Source organism: Cucumis melo, chromosome 6, assembly GCF_025177605.1.
Source record: "Cucumis melo cultivar AY chromosome 6, USDA_Cmelo_AY_1.0, whole genome shotgun sequence".
Lineage (NCBI taxonomy): Eukaryota > Viridiplantae > Streptophyta > Magnoliopsida > Cucurbitales > Cucurbitaceae > Cucumis > Cucumis melo.
In genome coordinates this window covers 29,501,776-29,529,386 of record NC_066862.1, presented here as the reverse complement: position 1 = coordinate 29,529,386, position 27,611 = coordinate 29,501,776, and the positions used below count along the sequence as shown (strand labels likewise).

Below are 27,611 nucleotides of genomic sequence, written 5' to 3'. Positions count from 1 at the left end.
AAAAATTTCAAAAAGTTAAATCGAAATTGCTTTGAACATTTACTAAATTAACGATATTGGGTTCGGTTCATTTTGGTCTAAAATAAATACCAACGAAAAAATCCAATTTTTTAAAGGTTTAGCAACTAAACATGCCGGCGGCGGCAGCACTAGCAATCAGTTGGTCATTCGGGTCAGCTCCACCACTGAGTGGATATTTACACAACCACTAGGAGTCACACACACTCACTCTAACAAAACAAGCTTTCTTCAATGGCTGCCGTTATCTCCCCGGCCACTTCTCTCCGCTTCAATCCTTGTTCAACTCTCCGTTTCATCACCGGATTGCCAAGAAAACTTTCACACCACATTCTTTTCCCGCCAATTTCCCGCCGCCACTCTTCATATTATTTCCGGCGAAGTTTCTGCTCTGCTGTCCCTGCCGGGGAAGCTGCGGAGAAGACGAAACCTGACGTTTCCAAAGATTGGAAGGTCACCCGTGGGGAGAAGGTTGGGGAATTCAGGAAGAAGCTGAGGATCTCTGAAATAAAGGGCGGCCGCGATGAAGGGCTGGATAGACTCGGGCAGACGTTTGTTGTTAAGGGATGGGTTCGGACTCTTCGAGTTCAGAGCAGTGTTACGTTCATGGAGGTAAGATGAACTAATTCGTGACGTGAGACTATTTTAGAGTCTGAGAAATTTTGGATAGCAAGTTCGGTATATTCCCGTCTTCTTAATTTTTCGAATCATATGTATTCTGGTGGTGAATTCTGAATGAAATTGAAGGATAAGATTTCATTAATCATGTGAAGCTGGTTCGATATTTTTGGGCTAGTCTAGTATTCTTAGCGTTTTAAGCAAAAAACACTTAGCCTTGTTGATGAAAGTTTCAATGGTGCCATGGAGTAAGTGCCTGTTGTTGATTTAGTCGTAGTTTTGTACAAAGCTCCGTTTTTTTCCATGCAAACTTTATTAGTTTTAGCAATGACGAACTGAATAGGTTGAGAATACGATCAGAGCCATCATTGACATTAATTTCAAATGGGGGCAGAAAAGAAAAGAAAAAGGAATTTTGAAATTGGAATATTAGACAAAGGATTGAATATAGATTGTTGTAAGAAGTACCACTATTATCTAAAATGCCTCGCTTTGTTTTGTGCATAGGTTAATGATGGATCATGCATTTCAAATATGCAATGTGTAATTGACTCAACGACAGAAGGTTATGATCAGGTACCCAAGTCAACTCATTGTTGTACTCTTTTTTCTGTTTTCGAACAAATGATGTTGATGGCCAGCATATCCATATTTTGATACAAAACTGTCCGGAAGACATTGAACATCAAATTAAAATGAGATAAAATAAGACACAGGAAGACTGGATAACTGTATCGGGTTAGAAATATGTGTGTTTTGGTTATATCACCCTTCATTGATAGTGTGATCATCCTCTTCTTTTTATTGATATTCTTGGTGGATGATCATGATAGCTGTTATCTAACCGTTGGGAATAGAGGATGAAGTTATTTAAATTTATAGAGGATTAATTTGTTTTCCTTGAGACAAACTTCTTTTGGAAAAATTGAAAAAGTACAGATCTACAGGAACTTGTATGAACTGATATTTCCCCTCCTCGGATTTTTTTAGTTGAGATCGGTAGTAAGGATTAGAAAAAAAGGCTCCATTAACTGTTGCAGACAGATAACCGGAAAAAAAAATCACGAACTCCAAGAGATGCATTAATTATGATATCTACTTGTCTCTTGTTCTTATTTCAGATTTGGAGTTTGTTGGCAGGTTGAATCTGGCTTGATCACCACTGGTGCATCAGTATGGGTGGAAGGGGTTGTGGTGGCCAGCCAAGGATCAAAACAGAAAGTGGAACTGAAACTCCAAAAAGTTGTTATGGTTAGTACTTCTTGTTCTTTTTGCTTAATTAGGTTCAATTGTTTTTTTCCCCTGATCATCAACTGCAGTATTTGCCCATCATATAGTATATGCATCCAGAAAAGGTTGATATATAATTTGAACGAAAGAAAATGATGCCTATACATAACTTGTAAGTATTTGTTCCTTTTGCTTTTTTTAGTTTCTAGAATGAGGGATTTGTGCGTTGGATTATCTTCTTTGCAAAGGCAGTGACCACATGCATACGTGTACAAGAGGAAGCTAGAAAGAATTAAACAATTGCTAAGAGGGTCCATTGGGTAACCCTTTCTATTTTTGGCTCACACTTTCACGTAAGAAAAGTATTGAATTTTTAATTTGTGTGAAATTCGAGAACTCAACAGGTAAAGGAGGGTCCAAGTGTGTAAAAGGATATTGTGTTTTAAGAAAGAAAAGCAGGAGAAAACATGTATGAAGATGCAGTAGTGAGAAAAAGTATGCACACAGAAGAGGAGATTCAAGAATGTGCACGAGATTGGTGAAAGAATGTGTGAGTTGATAGAAGTTAATAAGAGAAAATATGTGGGTAAAGGGAGATCAGTAAGAAAAAGACTGCATGGAGAGAATTTTATTATGAGTATATGCAATAATTAGCTATTAGGAGCTTCCTTCGAAAAACTTGGCTGGACTCAATGTCAAGGAGAAAAGGCACACCTACTTCTTGTGTTATTTTGTACATAGCATCCCCTTGGAGGAAATTAGAAATTTTTTTATGGTAATTACGCATTAAGGGATACTTCTAGTGGGAAGGATCTTTGTAACCCCGCTAGCCTTTTGGAAATTTCCTTGAACTAATAAAATTAGATTCCGTTTCCTTTAAAAAAGGCTAAGATATCAAGTATATTCTTCAAAAACATTTTTGAAGGAAAAAAAAAAAGTGACCGAACATATTTGATTTTAAGATAAGTGAAAGTAGGAAATCTAGGGGTTTTAAACGAGTGTTGGACGCTTCCAGCAATAACTTGCTTCCTACTTTTGTCAATAGATAAAAATGGGAAACGCTTTTCCTTAAATGAGGTAAAAGTTGAGATACTGAATCTACCTAGATTCACGCTCTACTCATGGCTGATAAATTATATTTTGTATCACGTACTTTATAGATTACTTGGAACCCATTCATTTAGTTGGGATGTTTTGGTGGGCTTGTTTTTTTGTATGCCCTTGTGCTCTTTTATTTTTCTCAATGAAAGTGTTGTTTTTGTATTGCATCATCGATGAGCAAATTCAGAAAACATTTCTCCTCTACTTGTGTTAGTATTAATATTTGCTATATTTCAGGTTGGCAAGAGTGATCCTTCATATCCCGTCCAAAAGAAGAAAGTTAGCAGAGAATTTTTGAGAACTAAAGCTCATCTTCGTCCAAGAACAAACACTTTCGGGGCGGTATAGTTCTGTTTTTCATTCAGTTTAGTTTCTAGAGTTCAAGCCAAGGGTGATAATCTTTTATATTCATGAAAAATAAAGGTCTTAATTGTCTAATTCACTAAAACGAACTACACCGTCATGAATAATTTAGGGATGAATGATGGATCAAATGTTAAATGTCTCAACCATCATTTTTTTGTGGGTGGGGTGGTAGATATTGAAAATAACATTCAACATCTTTTCCTGGTTAGAATCATTGGCGATTTGCATGGCATCATTCTTGGATGGATTCACTCTGTGGATATAGATTTAGAAGGAAAAGTAAAAGACTGGATGAATTGTAAAGCAATTGTACGGAATTTTTGTTTGGAAATGACATATTTAATAAAAGGAAGGAGAATGGATGAGGTCTTTGGTTTTGGAATCAATGCACTGAGCTCAAACCTTGTTTTTCTTTTCCCTCCAATTAACCAAAGAATGGTTAATAATAACAAAAAAAGTTTAGGTTATGTTTTCCCTCCGCGGGGGAGGATTTCTCAACAACACATTGACATAACCTAAGGTTTTTGTACTTCATCTTTTAATTTTGCTTCTTCAACCTCTGGTGGTAATTATTTATGGCTTTGGTGGTAATTATTTATGGCTTTCCTCTATACTAGTCAATTACCACTTTCTTGTTTCCCAGTAATTGGTAACTGATCAAAATAACTAGTTACATAAATTTCTGTACTTGCTTTTCTTTAGTAATTTCATATGAACAGTTGCCTAATTTGTCAGTTCGAATTTGATGGTGTTGTGTAGGTTGCAAGGGTGAGAAATGTTTTGGCATATGCTACGCACAAGTTCTTCCAAGAAAATGGATTTGTTTGGGTTTCAAGTCCTATTATTACGGCATCAGATTGTGAAGGAGCTGGTGAACAGTTCTGTGTGACTACTTTGGTGGGCGTTTTAACTTAAAAGTCCTGGAATTTGTATGGTTCTACAATATATTTATAGAACATTAGAATATTTTAAAATGAATAAAAAGAAATTTTTGATGTTGACAGATTCCAAGCTCTGGAGAACCTGCTAGTTCTGATGTGGGCTCTATTCCAAAGACAAAGGAGGGATTTATTGATTGGTCACAGGTGTGAATTAGCTTTCTAACTTAGGAATCTAGCTCTTGGACTAGTTATATCATGTGCAACCATCTTTTAATCTTATGGAAGAAAAATTGATGAGTCTGGATCAGATAAGCTCTTTGGCATTCACCTGATTGTTTCTTTGCAAGTATTAATCAATTATTTTTTCTATTTCCGTGTTAAGGATTTTTTTGGGAAACCAGCATTCTTGACTGTTTCAGGGCAACTCAACGCTGAAACTTATGCTACTGCTCTCTCTGATGTACGGTTTTTCTTCCACACTGGTTCTTGCTTAGGCACGATGATGGAACTTTTACAAACTGCTAATCACTTGTTCCAAAATATTTCTCAGGTTTATACTTTTGGGCCAACATTTCGAGCAGAAAATTCCAATACATCTAGGCATTTAGCTGAATTTTGGGTGAGAATAATTTTGTTTAATTTCCTACCAAGTTCAGTTCTACAGTTTTCATATGTGATAAGAAGCATACATATATATATATATATATATATATATATTTTGAAGAAAAACCTTCTTCTTTGTTCTTTAGATGATTGAACCGGAACTCGCATTTGCTGATTTGGATGACGACATGTCTTGTGCAACTGCATATCTCCAGTATGTAGTATGTTACCTTTCATGACTATTGTGTTGTCTTATACCATACTTGATTTAAAAATGTTTGGAAGAAAAGTTTCTATATTTTTCTAAAGGGTAACAAAAGCTTTTATTTGTAGGTGAGACATGTTCTTGAAAATTGCAAGGAAGACTTGGATTTCTTCAATACATGGATCGAGAAAGGAATTATTGATAGACTGACTGTAGGAAATCTTACCATTACCCCTCGTCTGTTATACAACTATTATTCCTTTAAATTTTAGTTGATAGTGTCTATCCGAAAATTTACTTACATGATATATATCATCTATGCCAACTTACTATTGCAGTAACTTGTGCGGTGTATTCTGCAGAACCTGGTTGAAAACGATTTTGTGCAGTTGCCTTACACTGATGCAATTGAGCTTCTTCTTCGAGCAAATAAAAAGTTTGAATATCCGGTAATGGCCAATAGCTTTATCACACCAAGCTATAGAGGTTTTGGTTCCATCTTGATTTTGTTCTCTGTTATTCTGCTTGTTTCATATTGGTAACGTATTTAGACAGGACCAGTTTACTTAGATAGGAACGTTCATACATTGCCAAAAGATAATTCTAGAAATCTCCAAGTCTTTCAACTCCAAATCTAACAAGAATTTAAAGAGCACCCTCTCTTTGCCATGGTTACCTTCACAACACTAACCGAGGTCATTTTTCATTTTTCTTCCAAGCATTGTTGGCTACAGCGGATCCTACACTCATTCTAACTACTTAGCACATACATCCTCCCAAAACCACACAGCACACACTTTCTTGATCGATGGTCCATCAAATTCTGTACAGGAAACAAACTGTTTAATGGTATATTTGTTTTGTTTGCTTCTTATTAGTCTAGTTTTAGTTTGTCACACTCTATTCCTTTGATATGCGAGTCAAGTTGCTTTCATCAACGTTGTCACTTATTTTTGCCTCTCAAGTTTATTGTAATACTATCTTGCCATTGCTAAGTTTGGGCATTTGTTTTTCTCTCTTCCCAGAAATGTCATCAGATGTAAGCGTCCTTGTTTTGATCACGTTGAACACTTTCTTAGGAATCTTTCTCACCATTGGTGCTAATAAGTCAAATGCCCAAGTATACTATTTGCTGTGCATTTTAATGTGGTCATTGCTGTATGGATCTCAAACTCTTTCAATTATTTTTAGGTCAAGTGGGGAAGTGATTTGCAAAGTGAACACGAGCGTTATATAACTGAGGTGGCATTTGGTGGATGCCCTGTAATAATTAGAGACTATCCAAGGGTATGCTTTTCTTTTTGTTTCTAATCTTGGGAACATTGATAAAAGAAATTACTCTGATTTTGTCAATTGACGTGAAATTATAGGATATAAAAGCATTCTACATGCGGCAAAATGATGACGGGAAGACTGTTGCAGCCATGGATATGTTGGTTCCAAAGGTAATGTCATGTTTTGTTTTTGTTTTTGTTTTTGTTTTTCAATTACATTTCATTAAAGAAAGGATTAAAGCATACAAGGACATACAAAAAAAACCAAGTTCACAAGACCCTATTATAGCTTATAAGCAACTGTTAACCTATATCCTTGTCAAAAAAAAAAAAAAAAAAAAAAAAAAAAAAAACAAAAACAAAAGAAAAGAAAAGAATTTGTCAAGCTGTATCAATCGGTAAGGGTGGATAAATTATAATTATAAAAATGGGGACTCAATTATGTAATTGATGTGTGAAGAGCTTGGGAATCTGACTCCATATCCGAAAAGATAGAAAGTTACACTCCAACCAAATGAAATGAAGCTAGAGGATTTTCCTTTCTTTCTTGAACGGTTGCATATTGAATTAAAGAGAAAGGAGGTTCCAAATGTGAAAAGGTAAGACAAGCTTCTATTCAAAGGCAGCAAGCAAATGCTCCTTTGTAAATCTGGACTGATTACACCAAATGAAAAGGTGATTGTGTGATTTCCCCAGAATTTTTTACATAAGATGCGGCAACTAGGAAAGATGCAAATCCCTGGAGATCAACATTGAATTCTGTCAGCGTATTCAAGCAATAGTGACTGACCACCCATGCATAAAAGACCTTACGGTATTTTCCAATCCAGAAGAAGAGACGATGATCTTTACTGGCCAGTTTCACCAGCCTATGACACAATTACTTGGAAAGGGATTTTGACGTAAAGACGCCTCCTTTTCCAAGCTCCAAAATGATCCTTAGAACGTGTTTAGAATGATTTTTTAAGTGCTTAAAAAAGTGTTGTGAAAAAAAATGTTTGATAGCCGGTGCGTTATCGAGGTAAATCACAGCCAGTGAGTTTGATAGGTTGACCCAATCCTCAATTACTCATTTACTCATCTGTCAGATTTCTCCTTGGATAAAAACTTCAAGATGCTGTTGATGAATTCCACATGCCAACCACAGTCGCTTATTTTTAGTTATGGCAAATAGAGGGGAATCTGTCTTTTAGGGTCTTATTTTCCTGTGAAGTATCAGATAAATATTGAATGTCGACGCGGTTTCCTACTTCACAGGATGTGTTCATAAATAGAATCTTTGAACTTTTCTATGTGCATCCAACTTTCAAGGTCTTTTGAGGTGCTTAGACAATAAGTTCCTGCTTTGAGTTCTTGATGAGACCAATACGGCAAAACCAATTTCCTCCAAAGAGCAAACATTTCTATGTGAAATCTCCAAATCTACCTTGACAAAATTGATCAAAATTTTCAGCTGTAAGTCAATAATCCCAAGTCCTCCTTCCTCGGAGTTTCCTTGGGTAATGTTAAAGTTGTAATGTGATAGAACTTTATCTTCTGGTATGAAATTCAATCTTTATTTGTAGAGAAATATGTAATATAAATGAATTGAGGAAATCTAAATTCAATCTTACAACTCTCTTGTTCTTCTATCTTGAAAGAAGTAACAATAGGAACTAACTCAACCAGAAATTCAATAATGCTTCCCTCCCAAACTAACTCCTATTTATAACATTGCTAGTCGACTTAACTACTTAATGATTGCCTAGCTTCACACGTGTGAAGCGTGTGACTTTCCTTTCTTCTACTATAACAAAATCTAATAAGAGGTCTAACATTACTTCCCATCTCCAAATTCACCTTGTCCTTAAGGTGAAGATCTGGATAGTCGTTGCATTTCTTCATAGGCCTCCCACGTGGCTTCATGCCTCGGCAACCCCTCCTAGCCGATCAATATTTCCCGCTGCCCAACCTTGTTCTTCTGACTTCTTTAGGATTGGCCTTCCATTCATAGTTTTCATTGACATACTGGATAGTAGGCTGTACATTCGTGTGCTCCCTCACCAACTTCTTCAGTTGAGACACATGAAATACAGAATGAATGGTAGTATTAGCTGGTAGTTCAAGCTTATAAGCAACAGTACAATTCCCTCTACAATTTTATTAGGCCCAAAAATTTTGGGAGAAAACTTTTCATTTCTTTTTCTTCTTAAGGACAATTGCCGAAAAGGTCTGATTTTTAAGAAAATATAATCTCTTACACAGAATTCCACATCCCTTCTTTTGCAGTCAGCATATTTCTTCATCTGTTCTTGAGCTAAACATAAGTGTTCTCGTAAAGCTCCCAAATCAATATCCCTTTCTTTTAACTGCTCATATAATGTAGAGTTAGTTGTTTCAGCATCACCGTAAGATAATAGGGATGGAGGTTTACGACCCACCTGAAAAGGAGTTACACCTAGGCCTTTGGAAAGTGGTATTATACCAATATTCTGCCCAAGGTAACCACTTCACCCATTCTTTGGGTTTCTCACTACAAAAACACCTCAGATACGTCTCTACCCCTCTATTTACAACCTCTGTCTAGCCATTTGATTGCGGGTGGTAGACATTACTTTTATTCAACTTAGTACCCAACAATCTAAACATCTCCTTCCAAAAATGGTTGAGGAAGATTTTATTCCTATCTGAAACAATAGATGATGGAAAACCATAGAGTCGAACTTTCTTTTACAAATAATTCTGTCACTGCTTTTGCTGTATAAGGATGTTTTGAAGGTAAGAAATGGACATACTTACTTAAACGATCCACCACAACCAAAATCACCTCATATTCATTAGCTTTTGGTAATCCATCCACAAAGTCTATAGAAATATCACTCCATATTGACTGTGGAATATCTAAAGGAACTAACAAACCAACTGGAGACAAGGCCAATGTCTTATTTCGTTGGCATTTTAAACATTCCTCACAATGTTTTTGCTCATCCGTTTTCATCCCTTCCCCATATAACTCACTAGCCAACCTCTTATAGGTTCTTAAAAATCCCGAATGGACACCAACAACTGAATCATGATAAGTATTAAGGACCGCAAGGATTAGAGCTGATTTTTTTGAAAGTACTAGCCGATCCTTGTACCTCAACATACCATTCTGAATAGAATATTTACCCTCCTTTTGTTCCCTTAGCTCATTTAAGTCAATTATCACTTTCTGGAGTTTCGGGTCATTTTCTACTTCCTCTTTGATAGTTTTCAAATCAACCATAAGTGGTACTGATATGCCACAAAGCTGCACATCTGATGGTTTCCTTGAGAGAGCATCTGCGACTTTGTTCTCAAGCCCGAGCTTATAAATCACCTCAAAGGAGTATCCTAATAGCTTCGCTATCCACTTTTGGTACTGAGGTTGTATTACTCTCTGCTCCAACAAGAATTTCAATGATCTTTGATATGTTTTAACAAGGAATTTACCCCCCAACAAGTACGATCTTCATCTCTGGACAGCCAAGACAACTGCCATCAATTCTCTCTTGTACACCGGCCGAGCCCTGTCTCTCATAGCTAGTGTATGACTGTAGTAGGCTATTGGTCTCTTAGACTGAATCAATACAGCACCAACACCATAACCTGATGCGTTTGTTTCAATTTCAAACGGTTGGTTAAAGTTCGGTAGTGTTAAAACGGGAAGAGACATCATTGCTTGTTTCAACTTTCCAAAGGCTTCTTCAGCCTCTTCATTCCACTTGAACCCCCCCTTCTTAAGCAACTGAGTTAGGGGTGCTGCTATGGAACCATACCCTTGCACAAACCATCTATAATAGCCAGTTAACCCAAGCAATCCTCTGACTTCCCTGATATTGGTAGGCTTCGGCCATTCAGCTATAGATTTTATCTTTTCCAAATCAACTTCCGCACCTTCTCCAGAAATAACATGACCCAAATATTCTACCTTTGGCTGAGCAAAACTGCACTTTTTTCTGTTTGCATACAGCTCGTGCTACCTCAGGGTAGACAAGACTAGTTCCATATGATTCACATGTTCATCCACATTCTTACTGTAAATCAGTATGTCATTAAAAAATACTAAGACGAACTTCCTCAAGTGAGGTTTGAAAATTGCATTCATCAAAGCTTGAAATGTGGTCGGTGCATTTATTAGCCCAAAGGGCATAACTAAGAACTCATAGTGGCCTTCATGAGTTCTAAAGGCAGTATTTTCAATGTCCTCATCAGCCATTTGAATATGATGATACCCGGATTTCAAGTCAATCTTCGAAATTAAGGATGCACCACATAATTCATCAAACAACTCCTCAACTACAGGTATAGGAAATTTATTCGGAATAGTAGAGTTATTCACAGCCCTATAGTCTACATAGAAACACCAGCTACCATCCTTTTTCTTGACCAGAAGTACAAGGCTGGAAAAGGGGCTGGTACTGGGCTGAATTACTCCTGATGAAAGCATCTCCCTTACCAATTTTTCCATTTCTTCCTTTTGGTGATAACAATATCGGTAAGGTCTTACGTTTATGGGGTCAGTCCCCTCCTTTAGATGTATATGATGTTCAATGTCTCTTTTAGGCGGCAGTTTATCTGGCCATTCAAAGACGTCCATGAACTGATCCAAAACTGAAAGCACAGGACTGACTACTTCAGGAATCACATCAGCCTTACAACATTTAGTCCTGATTAAGCCTTCGACTTCTAATGCTCGACATTCAATGAAAAAGCCTTCATCTTGCTCTCCCCATGACTTAATCATACTTTTCAAACTCACTCTTGCCTTGGTGAGGCTTGGGTCTCCGTTGATGCAAACTTGCTTCCCATTAGAAGAAAATGACAGTGTTAAGTTTTTCCAATCCACTACCGTCACCCTTATGGAATAGAGCCATCGCATCCCTAATATAACATCAACACCCCCAAGTTCTAATGGCAAGAAATCCTCCCTAACGGTCCAGTCTTTCAACTACACCTCTACAGCTTCACAAATCCCTTTACCTTGAATGGCAGTTCCTTAGCCCAATATTACCCCATAATGTGCTGTCTCTTTGGTGGGTAATTGGAGCTTCTTCACAAGCTTTTCTGAAACAAAATTATGAGTAGCTCCACAATCAATTAGTATTATCACATCCTCTTCCTGCATCTTGCCCCTTACTTTCATGGTTCCAGGGTCATTCAAACCAACCATAGAGTTAATTGACAACTCCACATAAGCTGTATTGTCTCCCTTGACTTCTAGTCTGGTTAGCTCCTTCCTCTCAGGTTCACTTTCCTGAATAATTTCATATTCCTCGGTCTCATTCACCACTACAAACATTCTTAATTCACGCTGCTCTTTCATTTTACACTTATTGTCAGCTGAATATTTTTCATTACACCTAAAGCACAAACCCTTCTCTTTTCTAGCTTGAAACTCAACGTTGGGTAATTGTTTTGAAGTATCTTCTTTACGTACTTCTCCAACATCAGAGCTTCTTAAGGTGATTGTTCTTATAGGAAACATAACGTAACATAACTTGCTCCTGCTTTAGTTCTCACAGCAGCTTGAGGAGGTTATTTCTTGCCAGAAAACCCACTCAAATTTGCCTCTCCCCTGATTATTTCTTTGTTTTCCATAGTTGTGCTATCTCCATCATTTTGGCGAGACCTTTAGGACGACAGAAAGTTACTTATGCTTTGATCCAGGGAAACAACCCATTCATAAACGTCTCTTCCACCACTCTTTCTTGCAGATTTGATAGCGACGCTACTAGCTTATCGAACAAATTTCTATACTCTTCTATTGTTGTTTCTTGTTTAATCTGAAGAAATCTACCGCAAATTGATCCTTCTCTAGTGCATCTAAATCAAACTAACATTCTCTCTTTTAAATTCGACCAACTCACAAACTTATCTCTTTCCTCCTGTGATTGGTACCAGTTCAAGGTAGGTCCATCAAAACTAATTGTCGAAACTAGCACTTTTCAGATTCAGTGAGTTTATGGATCTGGAAATATCTCTCAGCGCGAAATAACCATGAATCCGGATTCTCTCCATTGTACACTGGCATTTCGACCTTAAATTTGTTCTGATCTCCAGCATTTTCATCATTATCGGCTTTCTTCTCGTTTCGGATATCCTCGATATTTTGGTCTGTTTCGACAACTCGACTGGACGTTGCTCCGTTTTCTTTCCCTTTTGCCATCGTAGAATCGCATGTAGCCGATTCTGTCAGTTGCTCACTCATTATCGAACGTTCTTTTGCATTCGACTCCATCATCATCAGAAGCATTTGCTTTTGCTTCTCCGATTGCAGCCACATTAGTTCAAAGTTTTTCGCGATTTCACTCAAACTCGCTTCGATCACCAGGATTTTACTCAACTCCTTCTTCAGTTCGGTGATTTCCTGATCAAATACCTCTAATCGCTCTTCAATCTGTGTCTGAACCATGGCGGATCATTCTTCTAGAATCGTGCTCTGATATCAAAATGATAGAACTCTATCTTCTGGTATGAAATTCAATCTTTATTTGTAGAGAAATATGTATTACAATAGAAATGAATTGAGGAAATCTCAATTCAATCTTACAACTCTCTTGTTCTTCTATCTTGCAAGAAGTAACAATAGAAACTAACTCAACCAGAAATTCAATAATGCTTCCCGCCCAAACTAACTCCTATTTATAACATTGCTAACCGACTTTACTTAATGATTGCCTAGCTTCACACATGTGAAGCGTGTGACTTTCCTTTCTTTCTTCTACTATAATAGAATCTAACAACAGGAGGTCTAACATAATGTTGATGTATTTATTTACCTTCAAAAGGCCAAAAGGGATGTGTTTTTCTTTTTGCCGTGTAACTTTTTGAATGAATTGACTGCCAGGTATCAGACTTAGAAACAGTATGAATAGTCGGTTAAAAAGTCCAGTGTGTTATCTGATTTGCGATCTTTTATTTTTATATCAATCCAAAAGGGTACTCTTCCTCCTCTTTACCTGGTTTAGTGTTTGAGATAGACTGATAGAGATCTTGAGGCTTGAGCCAATAGTTGGAAACAGGTACTTTTATTTGGAAAAGAAATAGTGATTTGCTCCCTCTCTTCCTTCTTTTTATCAAACTGAAACAGAATTCTGTAGCATGTTATTATTTACTAACCATTAATAATATCCAATTTAGTAGTTTTCCAAGAGCATGGCTATGAATACACAATTAAATATTGATAGTTTATTTTTCTCGTGATAACTTCTGCTATATGAGGGGAACTTCTAACCTTGGTTATTGTTAAAGTGAAGGCATCATATAAAGTTATTGTTCTTTTCTTTTTCCTCTCTTCTCTCGCTCTCTCTTCAGATTGGGGAGCTTATAGGTGGAAGTCAAAGAGAAGAACGGCTTGATTATTTGGAAGCTCGTCTGGATGACTTGAAACTCAATAAAGAAAGCTACTGGTGGTACCTTGACTTGCGTCGTTATGGTTCAGGTTTGAGCTGATGCCCTTAGAGTTATGATATTAAGTTTGTTTTGCGATTAAAGAGGAGAAAAAATATGTTCCAATTTTATCAGACGTCCCCAAAGGGACTAAAGAGAGAAAAATATGAAAGAAGAAAATCTTATAATTATACAGAATAATGACGTTTTTTCCATTTTTCAATTTGAAGTCAAATAAAAGTTAAAAGACGGTCATTAGAAACACAGAACCACCCCTACAAAGGAGTGAACAAAACATAACAAAAGCAAATTACAAAAATTGCTTATGAATTAAAAATAAGAAAGAAGTACAAATCTTTTAGACAAGAATGCCTGGAGAGGCATTGAAATGAAACGTGTCACCTTCAAAACCTTCTCTTAAGAACTGTCCAATTTATCTTCAGCTAAAGTTTTAGAAGATTGCTAGGAAAGGCAATTGTTAAAGAGGTGACCTCTTTCCTTGTATGCATCTCCGGCAACCTATCCTTGCGATCTCTGGTAGTACGGATTGAGAAGTAGGGACGAGTGGGATAGGATGAGGAATTAGATTGTAAAAACTGACTTGGAAGAAGAAAAAATGCCTGAGGGCCCCCGAGAATTTGCCTACATGAGTCATTGATATTTGGAATGAAACAAACAGTGAATAATTTAGTACCGAAAGGAAATCAGACTAATCATGAGATTCCACATCAAATCAAGAGGAAAGGAAAGTATTCATCAGTATAACATAAATGAATTAATCAAAGCCTTCTATCCGAGGAAAAAATTAAAGAGGTGGGGAAGAAATTGTGAAGGCAGCCATTACCTGTCAATGCAAATTTCCAGAACCTGGTTTTCAAGTACTTCTGGATATGCTTTTAAAGACCACAAACAGGATCCACCCTAAGGCTTGACGACCATCACTTACTATGATTCTGTGATACAAAGATAATATCGAATGTGCCGAAAGGACGTGATACAAAGATATTAAGAATCAAGCTTCAAGTGGAAAACAGTAAACTTGATGATTAGTAACGATCTGCTGATATAAGGTAAAATGCTGAATCTTTCTTAAAGCAATTGAATCTTTTAAGCTATCAACTATCACCGTAATTTTGAGGATTCATCACATGAAAATCTTTTTAAAGCCATCTATTTGAGGATTACCGTATATTAGACAGGATTGCCTATTTCCTGAGGTAAAAGAGTAAACAGAGATGCGATCTAAAGCCCAATTTTTAGCATGATCTGTGATGAATCTATATTGATTTTATATGCAGAACTCCTAATCTACTTCGAAAGGAGAAAGATTTAGCATAACCATTTTTTTGGCCTATAGATCAAAGGAATTTTAATGATTGCATCAAAATTTTCAGATCTTGGCGAACTTAATACGATAATATGATTCCAAGCATATGGCATTGTGATTTTTTGATGATAACTAATTTTTTCTCGTGCCAACAAGTACATTGCTGACCTAACATGATACATGTACTCTTGACCAAGTGATCAGAGGTTGACATATTCTAACTAGCACATTGTTGAGCTGAAAATAAAAACTCGTATTCAAATTTCTACATTCTAATCAAAGCTCTTGTGTTTCAGTTCCCCACGCAGGCTTTGGTTTGGGGTTCGAAAGACTTGTGCAGTTTGTCACTGGAATAGATAATATTAGAGATGCCATCCCATTTCCTCGTTCGCCTGGCTCTGCTGAATTTTAATGCCGGACCAAAATTGTTCATCAACAGACAACAATATCTTAATTTACTCATTCTTTTATTTAACATCCCTTCCCCTCCTTTTTGTGGAACTTGTTCTTTCTACCCTTCCTTCACCCTTGTATTTTTGTTATGTCACTTAAAATTGAGGAAACACTCCCACCACAAGGGCTGAAAGTTTGAAAGTTATGTTGTATTAATTCTATACATTGTAATAAAGCATTCTTCATGAACGAATTGGTTGAAACGAGTGCTTTATCTTTGCTAAACTGTGGTTGGAATCACCATTTTGATCTAATATTTGGGTACGTATTTGTAAAATATTAACAAATGTAGGTTGTGGATATGGTGCGTGAAATCGTAACATAAAGCAAAAGATGAAGTGGAGAATAAAATGAAAAAGATCAATATGGTCAAAATCACTTGTTTCCATTTGTGTTAGCGTATAGACTCTAAACTCTTGATTTTGATTCATCATTGTATTGTTCTTTCCTTTGGTTTTTAAAAATAGTGTTTGTCACGTAGGAAAGCAAATTAGCTAAAGTGATTATGATGGTAATTAAGATGACTTTCCATCTTAGAGGTGGGAGATTCGATTCTTCGTCCCTACAATTGTACTAATTTTTTTTTTTAAAAAAGCAAATTTGGAGCATTGTTATTATTTGCTTATCTTTTAAGGTGAATTTGTGCACGATCAATGTTTGCATGAGGAGAGAATGTTTGAAATTTTCTCCTTCATGACTTTTCACTATGATTGAAAATGACCATACTCTAACAAAAATGGATACAAGTTAGTTTAAGATATTGGTTTTGAGGCTTCTATATGATCAAAGAACAATAAGCCTTTATATAAAAGACATCTTGTGTAAAGATGAAAAATAAATCATACAATGAAACAAACAGAATTACGAGAGATTAGTTGTAATCATGTAATTGTATAAAACCTTGTTGAATAATATTTATCTAGTGAGCTCTCTCAATACTATGGAATATAAAGTCTCTTAAAAAACAGAAACATCTTTGTGGTGTGCTTGACTGGAGCTTTTCCTACAAGGGCAAAGCTTTATAAAAATATACGTGATTTAGGCTATTGTCCTACTTGCAAAAATGTTCTAGAAAAATAGCTCCATGTTAGCTATATTGTAAAAAATAAAAAAAGGAATGGTGAAGTTGGTTTCCTGTGATTTCATGGATTAAAAACCAACCATGGGGAGTCCCCTGAAATTAATTCATACAAAGTCAATTTTGATGCTTCCTCCATATCGAGAATGATGGGCTTTAGCATCATTGTTCGTACTGATGATGATCCTTTAATTTCGATGCGAAAAGCTCTAAAGTTCATCCATCATTTTGAATTTGTCAAGTTTGTTGTTTTCCTAGTTGAAACTATTACAACTAAAGTAGGGATTTATTATTTATGCGCAAAACATATTCGAAGATTCTCTAAAACTTTCTTAAAGGTTGAATTGTTTCAACAACAAAGTTCAAGTCTTTGTCGATAATGTCTAAGCTTTCTATCAATGAGCATCGTTTGTATGAAACTGACAAATCTTTGACAACTGGCTTCAAGATGGCTTTAAGACTTCAAATCTCGAGTTCCTTGTCTTTTTTTTTTTTCTATTACTAAAATAAAATTTAAATAATTAAGAAAAAAGAACTCAAGGTACTCTGCACGCCTTCTAAGGTGGATTGGAAGACAAACCTTCATTGCCATGCAAGTGCTTCTAAAGATAGCCTTGAAACTTTCAAGAGAGACATAATCCTCAAATTTAACTAATCGAGTATTGGTAGACACAATAGACATGTAAGTGAATAAAAAAACATCTCTATCATTTACCACTTGAGCAAAAATTTTAACTCCAAATACTATAATCATTTACCAATTAACTTGTATGGTATGACTTGATATCTTTAATACTTTAAGGACCACAGTAACAAAAGTAGTGATAGTACAATTCATTTCGTCAAAACTCAACTTTCAGATATTTTTTAACATTATTAAAACAAAGAGACAGATATTGAAAAGATGTAAATTTTTCTGATTTAAAAGAGGCATGAGTCTCGAGATTAAAAGTTAGAACTTTGCCACAAAGCGAGCACATAAAAGCTTCGATAGACTTCTAAAACATTTTTACATCCTCTTTTTCGGTAAAAGAGGATGGGACCAGAATCTTAAAGCTAATTACAATGACAGAATTCAAAGGGATAATATCACTTTACTAAACTTAATGGACTAAAAAATTTATATAAAAACAAAAGCAAATCATCTTATTCTTCACAATTCAATACATTTTTCCATCTTGATGATGTTCAATTTGAAGCACCTTGAGGGCCAATTTTTCTAGTTTCTGAAAAATAGGGGAGAAAAAAAATAAACAAATGAACTGTACAATGATGTGCCAACAAAGGCCTTCTTGTCTTTGCTTTTTAATGTAAAATACCAGCTCCAGAAGTATCATACGTTTGGAAACTCCTAGGAGAATAAAGTGAGAACTGACATCTAAGCATAAACATACAAAGATTGTCGACTATATTTGTGTTCACAAACTTCAAGGGTTGGGAACAAAGAAATTTCAAGAGAAAAAAAAAAGGGAACAAAAAGGGCACATCCTTGCTGAGGACTTGCTTTAATGAACTCTATATTCTGGTGCATATGACTGACCTTTTTATGCAGGAGAGCTGCAGCCACGACCGATTGCATTCAAGTATCTGTGTAGATCAACTAAGGAACAAAACTTGGTATTTACATGTTAACTACTTAAAGTTCCACCTCATGGAGGTCATCTCCCATGCCGCCACCGCCATTAATCGGTGTGTGGACCAAAGGCGGTGATTCACTAGGCATAAAAGATGATGGGGGCATACCCAAAGCTTCACCTAGAGGTTTAAGTCCTGTTGGTTGTTTAGGAGGGGGGCTAAAGGCATCACTGAAGTTTCCACCACTCCATGATGCAGTTCGTCGGGCGTTGGCTGCTGCAAAGGTTCCGCGGCCAGTTATATTTGCACCTCTTACTGAGATGTTTCCCATGCTAGGAAACCTTTGCATGGGGGTAGCTAATGAGGGAGTAGAAAATGAATCATTTGGGGTGGACGTTGAAGGGTGTTCACTGGTTGTGGTGTCTTCCTGAGAGGATTCCGGTAAAGTTTCCTCCGTTGGTTCAGCTGACAATGCGGGACCTGGAACGAAGAATTTCGCATTGGTAGCAACCTTCGGCTTAATTGAAGGAACAGAAGGTGACTGAAACAAGTTTGCTGAGCTCCCGTTGCCTTGGTTGAAGGTGTCAACATACCTAACAAAATAAAACAAAATGGCCTGAAAATGTGTACAAATACTTTGATTTATGAACTAAGAAAGGTATAACTAGCCAAGAAAGAGTAAATCCTTTTCCTATATATCAGTCATTTTCTCCTTCGCATTCAATACTTATAACGGAAATCAGTATATGAACAAATAAATGATCTGAAAATGTGACGAATAGCAAGTAAATCCTAGATACAACCGCACCATTTCGAAGCCTCATCAAGCTTATAGATCTCTATTAGCAAAAATAAATAAATAATCCAACCCATTGACTCGGTGTTCATGGACACTTAAGAACCCCAGGATAAAGTTTTACCAATCTCGTTCCCACAAAACATACGGTACTTGACCTTTATTAGACCATTGGAATTTATTAGTACAATACTCTAAGCGAGGCATTATATTCCAATATTCCATTCCTGTTCCAACCAGCCAAATGTTTAACTGGTTTATCTATGAAGATCTGCATTTTTAGTGCCCAAACTATGCACTCAAGGTGAATACCAAGCATCCAGTTCTCCCAAAGTATTCCTTTAACTGTACATTGATTTGATTAGTTTTACGAATCTGGAACCTAATATCCAAGTATTTCGTTATTTCACAACTTCTCTCCCTTCTAGTAATACGAACAATGACCAAACGTTTCTTTCTGTAATAACCCCACTGGGCCATTACAAACCATTTAAAACTTGCCAGAAATTACAAACCAACCCACAATATCACTCCAACTCTTGATCATTTACTTCAAAAAATCTCCCAAATATTAATTTTGCCAAGAAGCCCACTGAATGTTGCAACGAGAAACACATGGTCCACTGAATGAAATTAAGAATTAAACATTTGTAGTACCTAGAACGAACACCCATCCGCCCACGAGCCGAGAATTGGTTTGAGCTTGGTGGGATAGGGGGGATTCCGGAACTATTTTCTGCAAGAGTAGGATTGGGACTCGGAAACTCAGCAATCCCATCATGAGATGGTGCTTCTTTCTTTAGTGCAGATCTCAAGTTGTAATCAGTTCCACCATTCTGGAACGGTGCAGTTGTAGGAGGTGGTGGTAAGGCTGCCTCTTCTGCAGGAGATTCAGCACCTTCCTCGACCCATCTCTTCAGCTTTTCATCATAATAAAATTTGTTCTTCTCACCCAACTTCGCCTTTACCAACACAACCCGAAAAGAAAAACAAATTTAATTGGCTGATAGAAGGGATATAGGCAACAAGATTGAGAGAGAGAAGACAAAGATCTCATGAAAAGTATTAGTATGGCTAAGAACCTGCCGACCCGGGCGAGGCCTCAAGACTAGTCCAACAGTCTTCTGCAACAATTGTGAACCAAAACCAAAACGAGTAAAACGAGATGTTCTTGAATCTGGCGTTTTTCCTTGACCATCAGCTGACATTGATTCCTTTGAAGAACCGATCTGATTCTGTTGCAAATAATAAAATTGATCCATTGATCTAGTCCGTACAGAAGTAACAGAAAAAATGGAAATTACAAACATCACACCTGTCTTGGAGTTCTTCCAAAATCTGGCTCTGAAACACTCCTGTTTGAAGCTGTCATCTTAGTGCTATCAGCAGTCCACTCACTTATGGGCTCCATTGAAGCAGATGGAATTAACGATGACATTGCCATTGTTGACTGACTAGTTGATACTCGTGGGACTACTGGCTCATGATAATGTTCATTACCATGAATATTACCATGCGAGGTTGATGGTGCAGGAGGAGGTAAGCCCCCAACTACACGATGTGCAGTACTGTCAAAAAAGTTTAGTAGTTTTCCGACTAATTTTCCGGGGGCCAAATTTGCTGTATATCCACCCTGAGAGTTGTGTACAAATAGTATAAAACATTTTTTAAACTGCCCTCAGCATTATATTTCTGAAACAAAGAAATGAGATGAATACCTGTTGGTAGGCTCTAATCCTCTCCTCGAGAGAAAATAGCAACTGCCTCCACGTTTCAACTTCAGGTGCGCGACCAGTTTTGAGTGACTTCAAAACTGCTTGGCAATACCTGATCCAAATTCCAGAATATCATGATCGTTTTGCAAAATTTGTAAAATCAACATGCTAAAACAAAACCCAAAATCAATTGTAATGGGATAAAAAAGCTCAATAGTCTATTCAGCTACTGTCAAAGGACTAGACAGTGCAGCTATTGATTTTGGTTCTATAGATGGTGTTCTTCAGTGGCCATTTAGAAACACTGTTTTGAACATACAAAAATTCCTTAGATAAACAACATGAATGCTCTTCTTTTAGGTGCTTTAGCACTTTCCGGGGACCTTAGGCCTTTTTATGTGAAATTGAAGAAATTACAAACTTTTTTCATATTTTAGCTTCAAGATCAATTTCCATATGCGCAGGAGGATCCTCATCCTCTCTTCTTCACAATTTTTTTTTTCTATTTTATGAAATTTAACTATTTTAGCAAAGGAAAAAAAAAGATGTAAAACCAGTAAAGGCACTTACTTCAATGAGTCTGAAATTTTCCCCACTTCTGCTAACATGTATGCATATATGAGCTTATATGGCTGAAAGGGTAGAAGGATAAACTGAGAGTTTCCAAGAACTTTGGAGTATTCGTATAATTCTGTCCTCTGTCCACACAAACAAGTAGTAAGAATTTATGAAGTGATTCATCAAAAGAACTAAAGGAAAGAACATAGGTAAGACACAAGAAAGGAAAGTTTTCATTGAGTTGCATACAGAATATGCAATAGCAGAGGCAATCCCAATATTGTAAAAATAAGAAAGTAATTTATCTAAAGATTAAACACGCCACAACGAGATGTTATTCTTTATTTAAATATAGGCCACCTAAATGAGTTATTTTCTAAAAATATAGGCCACCTATATGAGAAGGAGACAGTAAGAGAACACGTTTTAGATATATTTTTCTTTATATAAGAACATCATCTAAAACCAATAATTTGTCTTATATTCTATTCTATTTCCATTTTATTTAATAAATAAAGAAAAGTTTGAACACTTTTGACTCATGTGTTCCGGTAATTGTTCGTCTTACATCAACAAGTATTCACGTTTTTATCGTTATTAACAAGTGTTCAACACATGCCCAACAAGTGTCACACATATATCCGAAAGTTAAAACTTAAAGAGTATAACTGATTGTTTTCCATAGAATATAGCTAATGAAGAGAAATTCATTAGATGTCCTCTTGTATCTCTTTAGATATTTTTTCTTTCATCAATAACATGTTTCTTATACAAAGAAAAGAATATATCTAATGAATACCTGGATAGCCTCTGGGCTAGCATAGGTTCGAGGGAATTTCCAGTGATCAGCTCCAATAAGACATAGTCTAGCACTGTCTGAATATGACTCAAAGTTTGCCTCAGCAACTAAATAGCAAATATGAGCCGCAGTTATCTGAAATGTTGCCCAGCCAATTCAGGTTATGAAACATTCAATAAAACATCAATCACAAACATTTTCCAGAAATAGTCTAACCTCACTCCTTTCCTTCCATAAGGAGTCTCCAAGATGAATAATTACAAGTTCATCATCTTTTGTCCTGTTGGCAGTGATCACTGCTAAATTTTCTTCCCAATCATCCAGCATACTATTTGCAGAAAACTGTGAATATAACCCAGAGAACAACATATGAGCTTCATAAGGAAAAGAAAAAATCCAGGAAAAAAACTTACATAAAATATCCTAAAAAATAAGAAAAACCAATTTTCATTGCTCTCCTATTATTAAGATGGTTTCCACTTCATTATGGAAAGTAAAATACTATTCGTTGTAGCACCATAACTGAGTAAGGGACAAGTCACTACAGCAACAATGCTCAATATATTTCATGACCCAAATAATCCTAACCCTACATCACCTGTGAAGAATTTTGGGCCATGCTACCACCCAGAGGATTGATGTTAGACGTTGTATCTGTAGAAAATACTTCTGCAGGTTGCCCAGCTATAAGTAGGCATAGGGTCCGCAAAGGTGATCCAGGTACCAACTGCTTAAGAGCCATTTGCTTCACAGTATCAATGTAAAACTGCAAAATTTGAGAAACGAGATATGCATAAATAACAATTAAAAAGAAGTTTTCACCAAATTTGATGAATTTGAGAATCCAAGACATGGTCTAAGAAGGATGAGTTGCAAAGATAAAAGCCACAGATGGGGGGGAACAAAACAAAACCAAACAAAACAAACCTGATCACCGAGCTGTGAAGCAAGAACAAGGGCAGGTCCCCATAACTGACCTTCTTGGGCACATTGTAAAGCCTCTTTCTTTCTACCAGATACTAGATGACTCTGAACCTCAGAAGCAGTTGCCTAGAACATGCACCAAGGAATTATTAAATCGCTTAGAAGGTAATGAATTACTCTAATTTCAATCTTATTATAGTGTATTTGCTTGAGAATGGTAGAATTACGATTTAATACCCGCATTTACTCTAATTTCAATCTCATTATAATGTATTTCCTTGAGAATGGTAGAATCATGAATTAATACCCGCATTTGTCCTTCAGAAGGCAATATTTGCAAGCAGTGGCTAAGAGCATGATAATTATTGAATTGTACGCTATTCTTCTTGGCAGAAGCAAAAAGACCTGCAACTGCTGATTCTGGATTATCACTTTCCTGATAAAAATACAAGTACAAATTAGGAAATAATAGTAGTTGACCTCACGTGTTCATTACTAGAACAGAAGGTGGAACAATGCCCGTGGGTGTGACGATAGCAAAGAAAGGTGCAACAATAAGTTGAAATCAACCTAAAGAACAAAACTACAAGATAGAGAACTGGACAAGATATTTGACTTTTCATACAAAAAAAAATTATAGAAATAGACGGCTTTCATTGAAAAAAAATGAAAGAATACACGGGCGCACAAAAACCAAGCCCGCAAAACACAAGGGACCCCCACTACACAAAGGTGGCCCAACTATACAAAATCATGTCAAGAGGGTAATTACAAAAAGTCTTCGAAATCGAATCCCAAAGAGAAACATGATACCGAATAACCAACCAAATCTCCCCAGTCCCCCTTTCAACTCCCCAAAACACCCTCCTATTTGTCTCATCCCACAAAACCCACAAGATGGCACAAACACAAGCACGCCAAAGGAACCGGCCTCTTTCCCCACAAGGCAGATTGAGGAGGAACTCCTCGATCATCCCTCTAACATCTCTATGACGAGCATACAACAAGCCAAAAGTCTGAAGAAAAGCATCCCAAATGCCACTCGCCAGCGCAGAATGCCCAAGAAGGTGATCCAAGTCTTCCAACACAGAATGCAACAGAAAGGACCAACTAACGAAGGCAAAATCCGGACAGCCTATCCAACATATAGAGTCAGCCGTCAAGAACCTACCAAGAAAAGAATCTGACCTTTCTAGTAAGCTGAATCCTCCAAACCAAAGAAAAGACCAACTCTCCTACGGGCGTAGGGTTAACCAAATATTGAAAGGAAGACTTACACAAGAATCCCTCCAAAGGAGGACCCCAAACCCTCACCTCTCTCCTCCCGAGACGTCAAGAATGGCTCTCAAGAAGGGAAATGAGAACCGCCACGTCTGACGCTTCCCCATCCACACACTGTTCTTTTAAAACAATCATTTGCACCCGAATATATTGGTAAGAGAAAAAAAAACTCATAGAAAACAAAAGCAGTCACTAAAGCTACATGAAAAGTCTAAAAATAATAAGTAGAAAAAAGTTCTGAATATTAAAGACTCGTAATTAGAAATTGTTAAACAATGTTGAATAAGTAAATTGGCACATCACACCACAAAAAGTCTCTAATTCCATAACAATCAGCGACACAAACATGCATGTCATGAGTCATCCTAAAGAACATATCTCCTACAAGCGATCTTTGGTACAAATTTTGGTAAACTTTTGTTTACTCCATGCCCTTCCTCTCAGGGAGATTATCTTAACTCCTCATATGGCTACTGTATTATTTTCATTACTTTTTCATGTATAAAATGCAAGAATTACAACAATGTAAATGTACATGTACATAAACAAAGACAAAAGTTAGTTATAACATCCATCGCACTTGTATCCAAAGGGGGGAGTACGTTACCCTCAACACAGTGTCTGTTCCAAATGGTGAACGGAGTTTCCCATAATGCTGATATCCTATCTTGAGCAAATTAAGAAGCAGCCTCAATGCTTCAGCTTTTCTGTAATCCATTCCTGATGATTCACAATTTGCAATCCTTTCATCTATCCATTTCTGTAACTCTTTATTCCCCACATTTCCACCAACCAATGGACCAGGAAAGGAATGTTGGCAGAGAGCACTGAAGTAATCACATGCACGAACATCATTGCCAATAGCATTAGGATTGGTGTTACCCATGACAACTTCCATCAAGTTCAGGACAGAAATTGTGCCTCCAACAGGAGCCTTCACAAGTAACAAAGATGATGGATCAGAGTAGACTTGCATCCAAATGGATAAATCTTAAAGAAGTTCTAATTTGAATAAACACATAGCGGGACATGATTATTTTAATTGTGGTCTATATATATATATTGAAAAGTAAAATATTAAACACTTGCGAGACAGTACTTTCCCTCTATTAGTCAATAAGCAACAGAAAGGAAACAGACAGAAAAAAGATGTCCAAACCTGACTTCCGTAAGTGGAGTTGCCAAAAGAGCTGCTATCTTTCACCACTACAAGTTTACCTCCAAACCCAAATGTTACCAATGCATGTGGAGGACGTCCAGCAGAAGATCTTCCAACATTTGAAGCAAAAGAAGACTGATGACCTCCGTGAAACGATTGTTGGATATTGGTCACATTCTGACTGCTATAATAGTCACCCGATCGAGGCATATGTTCATGTTCCTTTGGATTATCCTGATGAAACTGATGACCATAATCCATAGTTGAGGGAAAGCTATTTAAGCTGGTAGGTCCATTGACCTCATTACGAACCTGACTTGGTTGGAAATATGACGGAACTGTTCCATAAGAACTAACAGACTTCTGCTGCTCTTTTCTTAAAGAAAAGTCAGGACTTGAAGACCTATCCAGTAGCTGATTTCCTCCAAAAGTTGGCCCAGCCTGAGATGAAACACTTTCCGTTTGCCAACTAGTCAAATTCTGTTGGTTGTCATTATGGTAAGACCCTGTCAATTTTTCATCTAGGCCTTGATTATGCACATCACTTGATCCATAGTCGTTAGGCTGCACATAATCGCCATACATACTACTGTTGCCATAATTATAGCTATTAGCTGATACATACCCGTTTTGATTATGCTGAGCTTCATTAGTTGATTTAATTGATGAATTATAGGATTCCAAGGAGCACCATACTTGAGCAATTGTATCGTAATACCAACCAGGGTATTGAGGATCAAAGTACATATGTTCAGGGTACCCAGTATTTCCCTGTGATACCTGATTAAAGTTAGAAACACCATCTGTCGTGCTAGTCTCAGTTACAGTGCCTACAACAGACTGAGAAGTTTGTAAATATGCAACCTCTGTGTTTGAACCAGAAACATTAGTCCATTCGCCATTCAAATTAGCATCAACGGCACCTTGCGCATTTGCCGCTGCAGCAGAGTCCTCTACCTGGTACCATTGTCCAGAAGCTGAATCGTACCTCCACCCTGGATAGAGATTTTCCCACTGCTGACTGCTACTTAAATCCTGCCCAGCCGAAACTTGATCACTGGATCCTTCATAAACTTGATGATCGTTTTGATACTGCACATAATTAGCAGAGTTATTTGCATAGTTCTCGTCTGCACTAGATTTAATCGTTGCTTCACCATTCAAATTATTCTCCAAGGACCCACCGAGACTTCCTGCGTCATTACTACCCAAATCATTGAAAAAATCCGAATATGATCCAAACCCCTGACCCCAATTTTGCGATGAATCAGCATGAAACGAACTCCATCCTACCTCCTTTATGGCCGGACCATCAGATTCATCGCTCTTGCTCACCAACAAATCTGAGGTCGATTCTGATCCAATACCATCATTACCCGATTCCAACACGTCAATGCCCCCGACAGAATTTGAAGAAACCAAAGTACCCTTCTCTTCTGCATGTCCTGCCAATGCCCCTGGATCAAACTCCACGGAACCCTTCTCCCCTACGGCTTCATCATGCCCATGGTCACCACCACCAGAATCCTTGAATGTATTGTCCGCATCATTAATACCCAGATTGGAAAACGCCTTGGCATCATCAGAATCACTTCCATCAAGAAACTTGGATCCTGAGTCATCGGGCCCCACAAAGTCATCTTCCACCAATTTATCAAAGAAATCTTCATCTGTCTGATCCTCCACCTGAAATGGAGGAGGATTTGCAGCCATCTTTTAAACCCTAAATCCAACCCAACGCCTAATAAAACACCCCCAACCCAAATTCACACCGCTGCCCACTAAATAACCCTTCAAAAAAAATATATATATATTACTTCCCAATTCGATTACAGCTACACCCACACCATATACCAAGAGATCCAGCCCCTAATCGATCAAATGCACCTCAATACCACTTCCACAACTACGCAAGCTTCAATCCTACACATCCAACCCTAAAACAAGCAAGATCTGGACCCTTCGAATCCTCCCCCAATCAAACAACGATATATCAAATTACAAGGAACACCAAAACTCAAAACAAAACAGAAACCTAAACATCCACTAGAATTCAACGCATTACGCGAAACGAAAAACTATGAATTCTAGCACAACAGACATAATAACTTACAGATCTACAGATGGATTTGCAACAAAATGGCAAAGAGAAAAACAGAGAGAGAAAGAAAGAGAGAGAGATGAAAAAAAGAAATGAACCCTGAAATTCGCACCACCCACCCACCTTGAGCTTCGGTGTTTTTTCTTTTTCTTTTTCT

At 37.1% G+C, this 27,611-nt stretch overlaps 3 protein-coding genes across 4 annotated transcripts; 1 reads left to right on the top strand and 2 right to left on the bottom strand.

Annotated features, from left to right (window-relative positions):
• Positions 1-125: 125 nt before the first annotated feature.
• LOC103490884 (asparagine--tRNA ligase, chloroplastic/mitochondrial) lies at positions 126-15,693 on the top strand. The gene is made up of 15 exons (XM_008450623.3): positions 126-630; positions 1,144-1,212; positions 1,777-1,887; positions 3,205-3,309; positions 4,093-4,230; positions 4,338-4,418; positions 4,597-4,674; positions 4,765-4,833; positions 4,964-5,038; positions 5,151-5,234; positions 5,385-5,471; positions 6,214-6,309; positions 6,393-6,467; positions 13,614-13,740; positions 15,312-15,693. Exons 1-15 carry the CDS (start codon positions 253-255, stop codon positions 15,425-15,427), a joined length of 1,689 nt encoding a protein of 562 aa, XP_008448845.1. The 5' UTR covers positions 126-252; the 3' UTR covers positions 15,428-15,693.
• Positions 15,694-17,653: 1,960 nt separating this feature from the next.
• LOC103490883 (protein transport protein SEC16A homolog) lies at positions 17,654-27,611 on the bottom strand. The gene is made up of 13 exons (XM_008450621.3): positions 25,354-27,611; positions 24,802-25,128; positions 23,221-23,349; positions 22,917-23,039; positions 22,588-22,755; positions 22,206-22,331; positions 21,990-22,124; positions 21,203-21,330; positions 20,636-20,744; positions 20,233-20,550; positions 20,000-20,152; positions 19,575-19,879; positions 17,654-18,714 (listed from the first exon to the last, which is right to left on the bottom strand). Exons 1-13 carry the CDS (start codon positions 27,064-27,066, stop codon positions 18,183-18,185), a joined length of 4,266 nt encoding a protein of 1,421 aa, XP_008448843.1. The 5' UTR covers positions 27,067-27,611; the 3' UTR covers positions 17,654-18,182.
• On the bottom strand, positions 23,361-24,787 carry LOC107990976 (uncharacterized). Of its 2 annotated transcripts, none has more exons than XR_007821858.1 (2): positions 24,228-24,787; positions 23,361-24,096 (listed from the first exon to the last, which is right to left on the bottom strand). XR_007821858.1 is itself a non-coding variant. In XM_017045124.2 (2 exons), the coding sequence occupies exons 1-2, from the start codon at positions 24,299-24,301 to the stop codon at positions 23,636-23,638; spliced, it is 519 nt and encodes a 172-aa protein (XP_016900613.1). In that variant the 5' UTR covers positions 24,302-24,787; the 3' UTR covers positions 23,361-23,635. The 2 variants fall into 2 exon arrangements, 1 of the variants encoding a protein (XP_016900613.1); XM_017045124.2 differs by having other exon boundaries at positions 23,361-24,080.

Bases quoted from the DNA above. Each gene is read 5' to 3' on its own strand.
- LOC103490884 (XM_008450623.3), top strand. From the start codon at position 253: ATGGCTGCCGTTATCTCCCCGGCCACTTCTCTCCGCTTCAATCCTTGT. The intron at 4,834-4,963 runs GTGAGAATAATT...TTTGTTCTTTAG, and splicing joins GGCATTTAGCTGAATTTTGG to ATGATTGAACCGGAACTCGC. The intron at 13,741-15,311 runs GTTTGAGCTGAT...CTTGTGTTTCAG, and splicing joins CTTGCGTCGTTATGGTTCAG to TTCCCCACGCAGGCTTTGGT.
- LOC107990976 (XM_017045124.2), bottom strand. From the start codon at position 24,301: ATGGGGAAGCGTCAGACGTGGCGGTTCTCATTTCCCTTCTTGAGAGCC. The intron at 24,081-24,227 runs GTGAGGGTTTGG...TTTTCTTGGTAG, and splicing joins GACGTCTCGGGAGGAGAGAG to GTTCTTGACGGCTGACTCTA.
- LOC103490883 (XM_008450621.3), bottom strand. From the start codon at position 27,066: ATGGCTGCAAATCCTCCTCCATTTCAGGTGGAGGATCAGACAGATGAA. The intron at 22,125-22,205 runs GTTAGACTATTT...GCAACATTTCAG, and splicing joins TATGGAAGGAAAGGAGTGAG to ATAACTGCGGCTCATATTTG. The intron at 19,880-19,999 runs GTTCTTAGCCAT...GTGTTGGTAAAG, and splicing joins GGCCTCGCCCGGGTCGGCAG to GCGAAGTTGGGTGAGAAGAA.